This window comes from Lathamus discolor, chromosome 3, assembly GCF_037157495.1.
Source record: "Lathamus discolor isolate bLatDis1 chromosome 3, bLatDis1.hap1, whole genome shotgun sequence".
NCBI classification, from domain to species: domain Eukaryota; kingdom Metazoa; phylum Chordata; class Aves; order Psittaciformes; family Psittacidae; genus Lathamus; species Lathamus discolor.
This window is the reverse complement of record NC_088886.1, coordinates 72,025,002-72,039,641: the sequence shown is the minus strand read 5'-3', so window position 1 is coordinate 72,039,641 and position 14,640 is coordinate 72,025,002. Positions and strand designations below refer to the sequence as shown.

At 43.8% G+C, this 14,640-nt stretch overlaps 1 protein-coding gene across 1 annotated transcript in view; it reads right to left on the bottom strand.

The window, feature by feature from the left end:
* Positions 1–14,305, bottom strand: part of ABCA12 (ATP binding cassette subfamily A member 12) — an 87,157-nt gene extending 72,852 nt beyond the window's left edge. The window contains exons 1-2 of the mRNA XM_065672728.1: positions 14,237–14,305; positions 9,872–9,965 (exon numbers count right to left, since the gene is read on the bottom strand). Of these exons, the coding sequence (XP_065528800.1) occupies positions 9,872–9,965; positions 14,237–14,305 (163 nt within the window). The remainder of the gene's footprint in view (positions 1–9,871; positions 9,966–14,236) is intronic.
* Positions 14,306–14,640: the final 335 nt, after the last annotated feature.

The window sequence follows — 14,640 nt, the reverse complement described above, 5'->3', positions numbered from 1 at the left end:
TAGCTGAGTCCAACCACTGACTTCAAGGAACTGGGTGTTTTAACAGAATACAGGCATAGCACCATGAACCCCAATGTTACTCCCTTCAACCTGAGTCTGCCTGCCCCAAAGGACATCAGCGCTGTGAGGACAGCAGCCAGTATTATCCACACAACAGCAAAGGAAAGGAAACAGATAGGATTTTCAAGTGGTCTCCTGTGTAAACTACCAACCAGCTCACCCAGTGTGCTGCTAAGCATCTTCATTTCCCTCAGTTCCCCAGTCTCAGCTCTGCTACTCAGAGAGATATTTTGCAGCCCCATCATTTGAACATGCATATCCCCTTAAATAAAAAGGAGCTACCCCAACCATTTCTTTTGCTTTCAAAAGATCACCTGTGCATTCCTTCTCCCTTTTCTGCCCACACTGTATTTCTGGTTTCAGGGCTTCCCGCCTTGCTCTGCCATCTATCCTGCAAAACCAGACAAAATCTATATATCTATATTCCATTTATTCCTCATCAAAGATGTGGAATTTCCATTATGAATGGCTTTCTTAAATAAATGTAGGTACATTAACTGTATTTTCTTCCTCCTTCACCATTAATTTAAAAAGGCATACTGAGTTTTTCTGCTTTCTATCCACCCATAGTTCAGTGTCGTATCATTACAACTCCTTGGTCATGCAAAGATTCTCTTGGCTACAGATCTCACACACTCTGATACTGCATATACCTTATGCATTAAATCCTTCCATAGTTCATAAAAAATCCATACAAATTTCAGCTCCCTCACTGGTGAATTAGAGGCACTAACGAGCAAATGGCTTCATTAGGAAGCATTGTGTTTAAGTGAAAATGCATTCAATCATTGCTCAACCATACAAAGAGACTTAACAACTGTGACTCTTCGGCAAAGAAAAAGATGGCCAAAGAGTGGTTTGATAGAGAAATAAATAAAACCATGATCAGCAATGAAAAGGGTGAGTAAATGACCATCCCCTGCAACACAAGGACAAAGAAACACATTATGATCATGAGGTAGCAAGCAAAAGGGAGAAAAAGTGCCTTTTTTTTATTAAAAAGAAACCAAAACAAAACAAATACCAAAATGCTGTGGAACTCACTGCCATGGCGTGGGTTATGCTGAAAAATAGACATTCCTTTATAAAAGCATTGGACACATTCACACAAATACACTTGGCAGTGGCTACCAAATACGATTAACATAAGGAGGACATTGAGCTGTTGGAGCAAGTGCAGAGGAGGCCACAAGGATGATTGAGGCTGGAGCACCTGCCATACAAAGACAGGCTGACAGAGTTGGGGCTGTTCAGCCTGGAGAACAGAAGCTGTGTGGAGACCTCAGAGCAGCCTTCCAGTGTTTTAAAGGGGCTACAGGAATGCTGGAGAGGGACGCTTCATTAGGGACTGTAGCAATAGGACAAGGGGTGATGGGTTTAAACTGACAGGGGAAGTTCAGGTTAGATATAAGGAAGTTCTTTACTGTGAGGGTGGTGAGGCGCTGGCACAGGTTGCCCAGAGAAGCTGTGGCTGCCCCATCCCTGGCAGGGTTCAAGGCCAGGTTGGACAGGGCTTTGGGTGATATGGACTTGTGTGAAGCATCCCTACCCATAGCAGGGGGTTGGAACTAAGTGATCTTAAGGTCCTTTCCAACCCAAGCCATTTTATGATTCTACGATCCCTTGGATTCAATCCCTTCAGATTCTAGCTGAAGAAAGCCTTAACCTTTGAAGATTTGAGTGTTAGGGTGAACACTCTGCTTTGTGGTCCTACACACTCTCTCAGTCATCACCAAGCAGCGGCAGGGAGTCTAACCCAGAGTGAGTTTATCAGATGTGATTTATATTTGTCTAAGAAGTCACAACACAGAATGAAAATATTTACTGCTACTTTCTAAGCAAAATGTTTAACTATGTTGTGCACACACAACCTTCTCACTTCCTTTCTCCTCTTTCCTGTAGTCACACAGCATTACTTTAAACTTCATGCCTTTGATTTGTTAAACAGTCAAAGACAAACATGCCTGTGTCATGATATGATGACGATACTGTTCCTCTTCAACCACGCGCATCTGCCCATTTCCAGCTTGGTTCACACCTATTTATCAGTAACAAATTAAGCTGCCTATCTTTTGTAGAAAAGCTTTATGATAATGTTAGGACTTTTGATCTCTCTGCAAACACTAAACCCCATCATCAAATCTATGGGATAAGATTAATTTTGAAGCAGGGTATTTTTTACACACATGAGGAATGGTCCTAATAGAATCATAGGATAGTTCCGGTTGGAAGCAACCTTAAAGCTCATCTAATTCCACTGCCATGGGCAAAGACACCTTCCACTAGACCAGGTTAAAGCCCCAAACAGATGACTGGCCTATTCCTTATCTATGATAAGAGAATATTCAATTGCCATGGCACTTGAATTGCTGTGATACTGTGACATTCATGTATACTGAAACTCATATGTGACCTTGGAGAAAGGGACCTCCATAGTTACATGGGAATGAGGGAGCAGGGCCAGGAGGAAAATGCCAGCTGAGACTTTCCTCTATCCTTTTCACGCCTGCAAGATCAATGCCCACACCAGTCCCACACTTGTTGCAACAAACAGGGGTGAGGACAGTAACTGTTACAGTTCCTGGCAGTACAGCCCCAATTTTGAGGAGTGTCTCCAAAGCCCACAGGAGTAATTAGTCCTATTGATTTTAATGGGATTACTCAGACTTCAGGTTAATCACATACTTAAGAGCTGTGCTGGAGCAGAACTAATGGTTCAGTATTGCACTCCCTATTCCACTGTTGCCTTTCATATCATAAAAGCCATTTTAAAACGCATTCCAGAGAGGGCAGGCAGTCTCTTTCACCCTCTTTTTGGCCAGCCAGCAGAACTGCCACTGACTTCAATTTCACCTGTTGAGCAGTCAGCACTCAAAGAAGAGGTTCCCTGAGCTTACCCCCAAGTTGCAAGACACAAAAAGGCCTCAGCATCTATTGGATCAGAGTCACACTGGCACACAGCATGGGGAAACCAGCCACTACACATGCTAATAATGGCAATCTGGTGTTAGCCCAAGTCTCAGTGTCCCTGGAACATTCACATTCTCCCTCTGCCTTCCCATTATGCTTTAAGCAGTCTCACCCTTAGCCATCTTCCTTCCCTCATATGAATGATGAGGGATTTTCTTATTTCCCCTGTATAAATTATGTAACAAAAACATTGTGAGCATCTCTTGCACATACATCAGTTCCCCTGTGTACCTCACAGCCTACTCTGATTTAGAAATCATATGCCAGTTCCCACATCCTGTTTCTCAAAATGAAAGCTCAGCAGGGCGTCAGATAAATCCATTCCCCCCAAGATGCCCAGTGTGGCTGGGGGAGATTCAAGAGCTTGCATTTTCCATCTTCACAGCGACAACATCCTTGTTTTCCCGAGTGTCTCAATAACACAATGTGCTCAGTTGTCTGTCTACAACAGTGAGATCAAAACAGCAGAAAACTCACTGCGAGACTCCTCCCTGTGCTGGTGGCCTCAATGGAGGAAGCATTTAATTGCCTAATTCTTCCCTTGAGCATTTCAAGCTCCACAAATAAGACCAGCCCAGAGCAGACAGCATCTGCTTCCATGCTTATTAAGACCAGGAAAGCTAGTTCTGCTCGCCCACAGACCTTCACCTTCCACCCCCTGATTTAATAAATTCAAAATCAGCACTTGAATATGATTGTGTTGGTTTCATGTACTGATCAGCGATATCAGAAAGATGAGAGAGCCTAAAAATTGCAAAGGAGTGGGAGAAGTAGGGGTAAAGGGAGGAGAAAGAACCCCCAAACCAAGCACAAAGAACAAAGGAGGGAGATGGAAACCTCCTAACTGGTATTGCAAATTTGGGTTGAGATGGCGAAATGACAAAGCTGATGAGCAGGGATGGCACTGGAGGTTGACTGTATTGTGGAGGGATGCTACACTGCCTGAAGCACAAACACACCAAGAAAACGAAGAGAAACTGTGCACTAGTCCTTTTCCTACAGGGCTTTTACAAGCAGTATTTAATGCAGAAAAGGCTAACTTGGTCTTGTTGCAATACAGCCAACTTGCTCTTGTCTAAATAAGCAGCAGGGCACTACATAAACAGGACCTGAGAAGAGAGTCAGGATATTCCCAGCAAGAACCTGGAACCTAAAAGCTTAAATCCATATCTAGACTCTTGGGGAAAAAAAAAAAACCAAAAAACAACTCCCCCCCCAAAAAAAACCAACACAAAAAAACAAACAAACAAAACTGCACAAAAGCTGTGTTTACTAAACCAACATGTGTCAATAGTGAGTGCCTTCACATAGTCTCCAGAGTCCAGAGAAAATTGACAGAAAAGAAGGGGAGGAAAATGAAGCGAAGTAAAGGGAAACAAGGACTGGGGCTGCTCCACCACAGTAAAATGGTGAAGGAGATCTGGAAGTCTGATGTACTTGTAAAGAGTAGGTTGAAGCCTTGGGATGGATTATGCCTTGCATAAATACCTATGACTTATCCAAATGAATGGAGTTGCCTATGTAGCTGAGCCACTAACTCAACTCCCTGTAATTAGCATGGGAACCTATTCATTTTCCCATACTGTTAGGAAAAGAAATTATTTCAGGTCCCTGCAACTGTGAAAAAATTTCCCTTAAAGTGCAAGCACCTTTTCAGAGCTTTTTCATCTCCAGGATGGTACCTCAGATGAAGAACAGTGCTGTGGTCAGCTTGCTTCATGCCATCTACCCTCACATATGTACTGGCAGGCACAGCCATCACTCACATTGAGAATTAACCCAGCTCAAGATCTTTCTCTGTTCCTGGGAGAAACTGTGGGACAAAGTCAATGCAGGGGTTTCTGCACCAGAGCCAATATGCTGGGATTGAGGCAGGGAACTGTCAGAGCTGAAAGTGGTTTGACATCCTTAGTTATGCAGACCCACAGGGCAGAACCCCCCTGAACTCATCTACCACCACATTGCTGCAACAGCCAAAGGGGCATGGGTGATGGAGGGCAACAGGCACTGCCTGCCATGTGCTTGGCAGAACCTTGCACCCATCACAACCAGCTGCCTTACCTGCTTCCTCAGTGGTATGGGAAAGCAGATGCTATCTGCATTTATCCTTTTAAGCAACACAGAGTATCCTTCTTTTTTTGACACTGCTCCAACCAGGGCAACTTATGCCTCAGTTACCTCTAATATGGCAACAATCCTCAGCAAAGAAGTCATAGGAAATGTGTGTCTGCAGGTACCACAAGCCACAGCCTCTCTCCTAAGGATTCTCAGATCTCCACTGTGATTCATACTAGTTTTCCCCGCCAATTCTGGACCTGTTCAAGTCCTAGCTATCTATCACAGTAACACTGGATGGAGTGTAGTTCAGAGACCCCCCTATCCTGGGCCCTCTCCCAGGAGCACTGGACTCAAGAGTGAGAGCAGAGTATCTGCTCCTACACAGTTATGTAGAAGCTACTCTTACATTATTGTGCATGCAGCTCTGTCTCTAAACTAGACCTCAGCGGCTATGCTGGTACTGGCCAACAGTCTAGCGCTCAGCTATTAGGATATTCCCCCCAAATATTAGCTGCAAAGAGTAGCCTTGTGGAGCACTGCTACTGAGTCCCTCACAAATACTTCTGAAACAATGCAATACGCCCTGCAGGCATATCCACAATGGTGATGAAATCCAGGTGGAAACTGTGGGAGGATTTGTTTCACTGAGAAACAGAGAATATTTTTTACTGAAAAAAGTTCAGAGAACAGATTCCCTGGCAAAATTGATGGATTTAAGGCCAGAGTCAAGAGCACAGCTTCTTTCTATGCAGAATGAGGTACGGCTTTAAGAGCCTACTGGCTGTCCCTTGGAAAGCCAAAGGAGCAGAGCTGAGTGGTGTCTAGAACTGAAGAGCAGGGTTTCTGAGAGAATGGACTGCTAACCACACCCGGGAGAGCTTCTGTGGAGGATAATGATGAGTGCAAACTGACAGGAAGGGAAAGAAGGGGAACAGAAAAGGAAGAAAGCAGGCAGGGAGGGTGTGACAGTGCTAGTTAAAGCCAGGAGTGTAATTGGGCTTCTCTGCAGACTGAGTGGGTTGAGACCTGAGGAACAGATTGTATCATCTCATATACAGCTCCCATACCTGTAGTGTTGGAAAGGGACTTTTATCCCTACTCACTCCAGAGAACAGGTGACAGAGGCACAGAAGACTGGAAGATACCATCGAACCCAGTTCAGTGGCTTTCACGCTGCAGGCTTCCAATCCAGAGCTTCTTATTCTACATGCATGCCACAAAGCACAGCCCAATACCTCCTAGCAAATACAGATGCTGTAACAACAAGGTCAAAAAGCCACAACTGTGATGTGCATAGTAAGTTGGATGGGGAGTTTGTTTGGTTAGACTCTCAGATCATCACAGGAACTGGGTATGTAAAGAGAGAGAAATCTTTTCAATTTCTCCTGACAACAATCTCTGCTGACCTGGGTATATATCATCAGACAGATGCCTGGGAGAAAGCAGAGAGGTGTTTTTTTTTTTTCCTCTAGATGCTTTAGTTGTGAAGAAAATTACATAACAGATGGATTTCAGCTCCTTGATTTCCTCAGCTCTGAGTTTTCCTTTGAGCATCCTCTTGATGGGTGACATTTAGTTGGCGTGTCATTTCCCTTCAGACTTTAGTCTGGCACAAGTTCCCCCTGCACTAGGTACTACACAACATCATTCAAAGCAACTTGCTCTTGCGGGAAGCTCTTGCCACTTGCTCGTTCTTGATTGATATTTGCTTGGTAATTTCTCTATATATTGAATGTGTATTAAACATCCTTCAGAAGACCTTACTGTTTTCAATTTGAGCTATTTTAACTGAGCAAATAGTAGATTTCATTATATTTCTGGGGCACTCAACACATGAGAGAAAATGACAGACTCTGATTTTCTGTGGAGTTATCACTAAAGTCCCAAAACTTAGCATCTGAGTAGTTCATTCTATCTCTGTGTCATTGATTCTGGGCTTCTTGACTTTTTTCATCCACCTACAATAACCTCATGACAGCAGAACAGGAAACAGCTTCTTATCACTACTTAATGATTGTGTCTTTTAAGGCAGGCATTGGAACTCAGCAGAAAGTGGATTTTATTACTGTTCAAAATGAACAGAAAACCCCCTCATGTAATAGTTTTCCTAGATGTGTCCAATGTTCTAATAGAAAAGAATGTTCACAAATACTTTCTCTATTGCTTTTCAAGCAAAAAGTTGATAGACTTTTTCCAGGTGTCAAAAAAAAAAAATATTAATAGTCAAGAGACTATCCTTATTTAACTAGAAAAGCAGCAGAAACTGGCTGTTTGATGCTTTGGTTAACATTCTTCTCCATCCCCTTGGGATTCTTAGGTGGTATCTGAATATCTGGATCACAAGAATACATCACAACCATTATTTTCCAGCATCTCTTTCAATAGAGAGTTACTATTATCCACTTCTAAGGTAGACAGACTTGCGCACTTTGTGATACTTGTCTCAAAATAGAATCCAGCTATGGAAGAAAAGGGGACGAGTCCAAAGATCCTGCACAATCTCCCCCTTTCCTGCAAAGCACAACTGATGGAGCTACTTGCTGTTCCTAAGAACATTCCTTCTAATCCATTCATTCAAAGATGCAATCATCCAGAGCCAAAGTGCTCCAAATAAATATAAATTCAAACTAATAGGCATGTAGAGTAAAAGAATTCATATTTTACCATCCAGCTGGCTCTCTTGACCTTCGTCTTACTTGATTTATCAGGGGCAGAAAGCACAACCAATGGAGCAGTGTGGGAGGACTGCCATTTCCCCACATGGCAAGACCTGGGGCTTTCACAAAGTACCACGTCCTGTCTTTCCTGCTTCAACTGGTTCAAGGGAATTGCATAGAACCACAGAATGGTTTGGGTTGGAAGGGACCTTAAAGCTCATCCATTTCTAACCCCCTGCCATGGGCACAGAAACCTTCCATAAGACCAGTTGCTCCAAGCCCCATCTAACCTGGCCTTGAACACTGCCAGGGAGAGGGTGGCCACACTTTCTCTGGGCACCCTCTTCCAGGGCCTTAGCACCCTCAAATTTGGGAGAGCTTACAAAGGATATAACAGGCCTTTTACTGACAGAGATGGGCTTTGGGTCAAAAGACCACCCTAAGACACCAGGATATTTCTCCATTAAGTATTTCCTATGACACTTTCGATAGTTATTTATGCAGCCTTCCCATCCCTGATTATAACCTAAGGTACACAAACTTTTAGTCTTTTAGATTAGGCTGCAAGCTCTCTGGGACAAGGGCTATCCTAAATGCATATCTAATATTTTTCACAGTGGCCGTTTCTCACAAATTATACAGAAGCAAAGACTTTAATCAGAGTATAACATGTCACTGAGGTGAGTATTACTAGCATGTTATACATGCCATCAAGAGCAGATTCCTCATAGCCATATTTCACACACCTGATGGCTACAAAGACTGGAAGCCAACTGCTTGCTCTCACTGCTGCCAAACACTGCCTCTTCTTCCCCTGCAGCAGTCTCCCTGCCCTAAATATACAAATCCAACACTGCCCATGCCAGGGCTTTATTCTTATCAAGTTGAAGACAGCCTGATGCAGGTCTTCCCTGGTGGTGTCTCTCCTATCAAACAGCTGGTGTATGGTAATTTCTGAGGGCCTATTCCTACCCTGTGCTGGGAAACTGTGGCTCTCAACAATACCTCTTCACAGCTTTGTGCTGCAGCACAGGAATGTGATTCAGCAGGCTAGCTGTGCAACATGAAGCAAGAATCTTGCATACCTTTCAGTGTCTCTGCAACAAGGAACCCCTCTATTGAGCAGAAGGGGTGTATGAATGAAGAGTGTAGCTCAGTGATTGATTCCTCCCAACACAAAGGCAGGCTATCACTGGAAAGAGGAGCTCAGCCCTTTTACTCACTCCTCTCCCCTGCCTTCAGGCTGCACTTCTGAGGCCACAAAGAGCAGAATCAGGGATTTCACCCAACTCAAAATTAACACAGTGAAAAGGAAGAGGGCTTCCATTTAGATAAGCTCCTTGCTCTGTTTTACCATATCGTTTCATGAACAAATGTGCCCAGGGCTGGGATGTGCTGCTTCTGATGGCAATGACCACTCACTAAATCAGTGCGTTTTAGAGCGGATCTAGGTGCACCCATGCTCTGAAATGCGGACGTGTTCTCTTGACCCAGGAAGAAAGGCTTGCAAGCACAAAACAGCTTGTGCAAACTCTTCACTCATTTAACCACCAACAGATATTCACCCACCCAAAAAGCTGCTCTTTGACTTGCTAGAAAGTGCTCACAGGCTTACATCATCAGGTCTCAGGAGCCAAAAAAGGTACCACTCTTCAGCTGAGCCTTAGTAGCAAGCTGTCTAAATTGGTATTTCTTGCCAGTAACACGCACAAGGTAAAATCTTTCATGTTGACCAGTCTCATGTTTGTTACCTTACCCTCATAATCACACTTGAAGCCTACACCTTTATTCTTTTTACTGAAGATCTCCACCAGCTGCCCTCTTGTCCATCAATTTATCATGTAAATTCATACTGCTGTCAGCAACAGCACTAAGTGCCTCTCAGTGAGACGGTGATTTAAAATTATTTTCTAATAATAAAGCTAATTTGAAAAAATAAAATAGAAGCAGAAACAACCTCAGAGGAACACACACATTTTATTTACAGCATTCTGCATTCCAGGAAATCTCCACTGGAAAATATAAAGGACCCAATTTGTAAAAGTAACAAAACACATCAAATTAACACATCAGTCACTGAAATGAGAACGAAATCCCAAAGACATAAAAACAAACCAGTTACTTACAGTTTGGCTGTGGTTCTGGAGGGAATTTGAGACGGATAATGGCCAAGATTATGAAAACAACCACAGGCCAGGAAATTAAAATGAACGACCATACCTATAAAACAGCAATGAAAATAGATCGGTTATGTTTGTCACATTGATGTGTCCCAGAACTTGGCTGGAATGTGCAAGTGCTGCCCCAAATGAGTAATGAGATGCTCTGTAAATCACTCCTGTCTTGGTATGCATACAATTAAACCCAAGTATTATCTATGCAGGAAGAAAAAACTATGTAAGATTTTAAGAGCAAATAACAAGTCTGAAATAAACACAAGCATTTCTGGGCTTCAGTTTGGCTGATGATTATAAGGGGACAACACTTACAGTTTTGAGACACTGCTATGTAATAGCAAAAGCACGCTGAGATGTATAAGACTTTTGGAAGCACTGATCACAAGATAAAAGGGCTGAAGTGTGAAAGGCTGTTTTCACTTTCAGTGAATGTCGCTGCTCAAACAATGGGTAAAAATTACTTTGATTCAATTATACCCCAAAATGTAAGGTTTTGACAAGCAAACTGACAAGTCTACATCACTTTTTTCCCCAAAAAGTTTCACTGTTCTTCACAAACAGTAGTTAAGTCTCACAGCGGGGCTGAAAGAAGGATATTTTCATAGTAGTCATCAAAAAGACGTGCAGAGGGAAGGAGGGTATTTGTGGAGTTCTGTAACAAGTCAACTGGAGAAGTCACATTTGAACACCAATCACTAGGATCCTTCATATGAGCTTCTGACCCCAGCAGCCCAACTCCCTGGCACCTTTCTATTTAGAGCTGAGATGGAAGAGATGCTATAAAATTGGCCTAGCATTTTGGAAAATCCATGAACATTTACAGAGGTCTTGCCTCTGACACAGGGTTGACTGTCTCAGCGGATGAGAATGAAGAAAATACAGCTTGCTAATCATCTACTGTAGTAAACCAACGTAGGCAAGAGCCCCAAAGTCAGTCTTAAAACTGCATGCCTTGGAGTTTTGTAAGCTAGGAAAATGCAATTATTCAAATCAGCAACTGCTTTTGCACTAGCTGGCTACTGCATAGACCTTTCCATCCACCAGCAGTTAAGCTCAAACTACTGTGTGCTGCAAAATTGCTGTGCTATTTTCGTGCCAATTTTGGAAGCTGCAAAGATGTCTTTCTTCAAAATCATTCCATTTTTCACCGTTGTGTTGCTATTTTTTTTTCCCAGATCAGCACATATTACCCCAAACTGGTTTTCCAAAATAATTCCAAGCCCATAAGTGTTTTCATGTCCTGAAACACTCACTGGAACATAAAAACAAACAGACAAACAAACAAACAAATCCTGAAGAGCAATTCAGCTAAAAGATGGTTGTTTCACAGCAACTCCATCCCTATCATCCCTGATGACACAGCCATTGAATTAGGAGTAAGATTCATGCCTCAAAAGCACTCAACTGACAGACATCAAACCACAAGGCACCTCCCCACACATCCCTTCAGAGAGGATGCTTCTCTTCCTTCAGCATTCAGCAACATTTTAGCTTTCACAGACAGTACTGTTATTGCTTTTTATATATACAACTTCTAACAAGACTGCCCACTGAAACTAATATATTTTCATTTTTCTTATATCATATGGTGTCTCTATAATCAGTCCCAAACATGCTGTTTAACTCTGATTAATTCACAAGCAAACAGGATTATTAACACATCCTCCTTGTTTAGTACCATGTAGGCTAAAGTAAAATTACAGGGTAACAGCACAGAATCTGATCTTAGTCAGAAGATGCCTAAAGGAAGGGCAAGAGATCTGTCATATTCTTGGGGCAAGAAATGAATGCCAATTGTTTCTACTCAGGGAAATCTTTGTACCTCCCCATTTTAAGCTAAAACAGGGTTTATGCTCCCCACTTTCCACACAGTTCTTCCCTTAGTACCTCTGTCCTTTGTTTCATTTGGAATTAGTAGCTGGGCACACAAGTTGCAACATAACAGCATTCCCATTGACCAGGCAATTCTAGTTCACAAAACCCAAGACAACCACTTTGGCCAAACTGCTTGCAGGTGGAACATGTTGACTTGAATGGAGCCATAACCAATCTCAGTTTGGCTCTTGGGACATCAAGCTCTGTCAGGTAGGTTGCATAATCATAGAATCATAGAATAGTTAGGGTTGGAAAGGAGCTTAAGATCATCTAGTTCCAACCCCCCTGCCATGGACAGGGACACCTCACACTAAACCATCCCACCCAAGGCTCTGTCCAACCTGGGCTTGAACACCGCCAGGGATGGAGCATTCACAACTTCCTTGGACAACCCATTCCAGTGCCTCACCACCCCTACAGTAAAGAACTTCCTCCTTATATCCAATCTAAACTTTCCCTGTTTAAGTTTTAACCCGATACCCCTTGTCCTGTCACTACAGTCCCTAATGAAGAGTCCCTCTCCAGCATCCCTATAGTCCCCCTTCAGATACTGGAAGGCTGCTATGAGGTCTCCACACAGCCTTCTCTTCTCCTTTGGTTGCTGGATTATTCCACTGCTAAAAGTAGATTTAATTTCTCAGACCTTACTTAGCATTTATGGATGCAGGCACACTCTCTCCCTCCTCCCTCTGTTTAAACAACCATGCTGCCTAGAAGCAGCAAAGATGCAAGAAGCATTGATTTCCCCAGATCTCCTTGGTACACAGGCCAAACCTTGCTCCTGAGAAGGCTGCCACCTAAGCTCGTGACTGTTCCTGTCTCAGCAGGAGTAACCTCTACTGAGGCACTCCCTGGCCATGGATGCAGACCTGCAGCTGATTTCAACACACTGACAGCCAAGCGAGCTGTAGCTCTCCCAGGGGATCTGCAGAGAGCTCGCAGAGGAAATAAAGTGCAAGGCAAAAGGCAGAAGCAAATGTGTTTGCCAGCTCTGGAAAGGCTGACAAGCAGAGCAGGAAAGCACATGAGTCTGCAGGGGGGAGCTGACTAGTGTCAGCCATACCCATCAGACCAGTGGGGGCAGCCAACACCCCTGCAGCAGCAGGAGCCACCTTCACTCCTTATCAGAAACTGTGCAGCACAACAGAACACTTTCTCACAAAACAAGCATGCTAAAATAAAGAAAAAAAGCTTTCTAAAAGCCTGGTCTGTAAGTGAAGGCAGACTACACGTGTGAAAACAAAAACCACAAGCAGGAGAACAGAGAGCTCAGGATGTTTGGGAGCAGAGATCTGGGTTTACCTCCTCACATCCTCTCCAGTGTGAGCAAGCTCCCTAACTTGGAACAAGAGAGCGAAATGAAGGAGGGTTGTAGGGAATGCTGCCATAAAATAATCAGTACTTTGCCAGATTTTAATTGGCATTTCAATTCCACAGATTTGATATTTCAGCTCCTCAGGAAAACAGAATTAAAGCAAGTGAGACCATGAGGTCAGAAGCACAAGTAGGGCTTAGGTTAGCATTGACTCTGGGGACAAAAGAGCTGAAAGAGATGCAAATTTTCTGCTTTTAACAAGGCTGTTAGGATTTCTCTTGAGAACTTAGAGGTAACTTAATGGGATTCCTCTGCATCCCAGAAAAAGTCTCCCGTATCCTTGAAAGCAGTGAAAGATACTCTGAGGTGCACAGCACATCCACAGCTCCTACAGAGGATGACAAGGAGTCAGGTCAACTCAGCACCTAACTAGATCAGGCTCCAAAACCAAGAGGCAGGACAGGACTGGTAAGAATGCACCTTGCAGAAACATGTGGTGATAGGATGCCTTTCACTCCATCCTCAGATCACACCTTTCATGGCCATTTTTCTCTCTTGTCAGCATTTTCTGCACCTACCAAGGCTTCCATTCAGCAAAGCAAGTTTAAAACCCACCATATTTGGATTACTAGCAAGAGGACTTGTTGCAATGCAAGTCCATGAGCTGCAGCATTGCTTATGCTGGAATTACAGTGCAGCTGTATTGAAATCAGACTGGAGCAAAACTACTGGCCAGGCTTTGCCTGGACACACAATGCCACCTAAAGGAACATATTCCTCCCTGGTGCTGCTGCATTTCAGATTGCTCTCTGGACATTGCTGGAAATGGTCTGCCCATGAGTTTCAGCATGGTTTTGTTTGCATGGACTGCTGCCCCAAGGGAACAACAGTGGCATCCGTAATACTCAATCCAGACTCCTGAGCCCTTATGCATGAGCTCTTATGCAAGACCTAATCACTTTGGCTTAAAAAGACTCATCTTCACTTCCATGCCGTTCCCTTCCTTCCCTCTGCACCTATCACCTTCAAAGTATTTCTGTTTATAAACTGTGACCTTTCTCTCCTGCAGTGCCCCCCTTGTTCCTCAATTCCTGTGATTTCCAGGCTCCCCCTGTCACACTCACCGGCTGCCTCTTGACACTGAGCCAGTTCTTCCAGAGCAGGATCCTCAAGTGCTGAGAGAGTGCAGCCATCCTTAGCTGAGCTGACCAAAAGCGAAGGGGCTGCGTATTCTTCCTCCCCAGACTTAGGAAGCAAAAGCAGAGGCTCTAACCCAAATGGGCATCCAGTGTCCAATATCCAAGCCTCTGCCTCTTCCCCACAGCATAGCTCTAAAGCAGCTACTTCATCCACTTGTGGCTGCTGTACTCCCAGGAAGTGTAGCTCTTGTCCTCACAGCAATAGCTCCTAGCAAATTCAACAGGTTCTTCTTCTCCAGGCAGGCAGGCAGGCGCAGCAGCCTGTCTCCACTTGTGTTAATTACAATATCCAGCCTCTCCTGGATGCTCCTTGTTCAAGCCCTAACCGA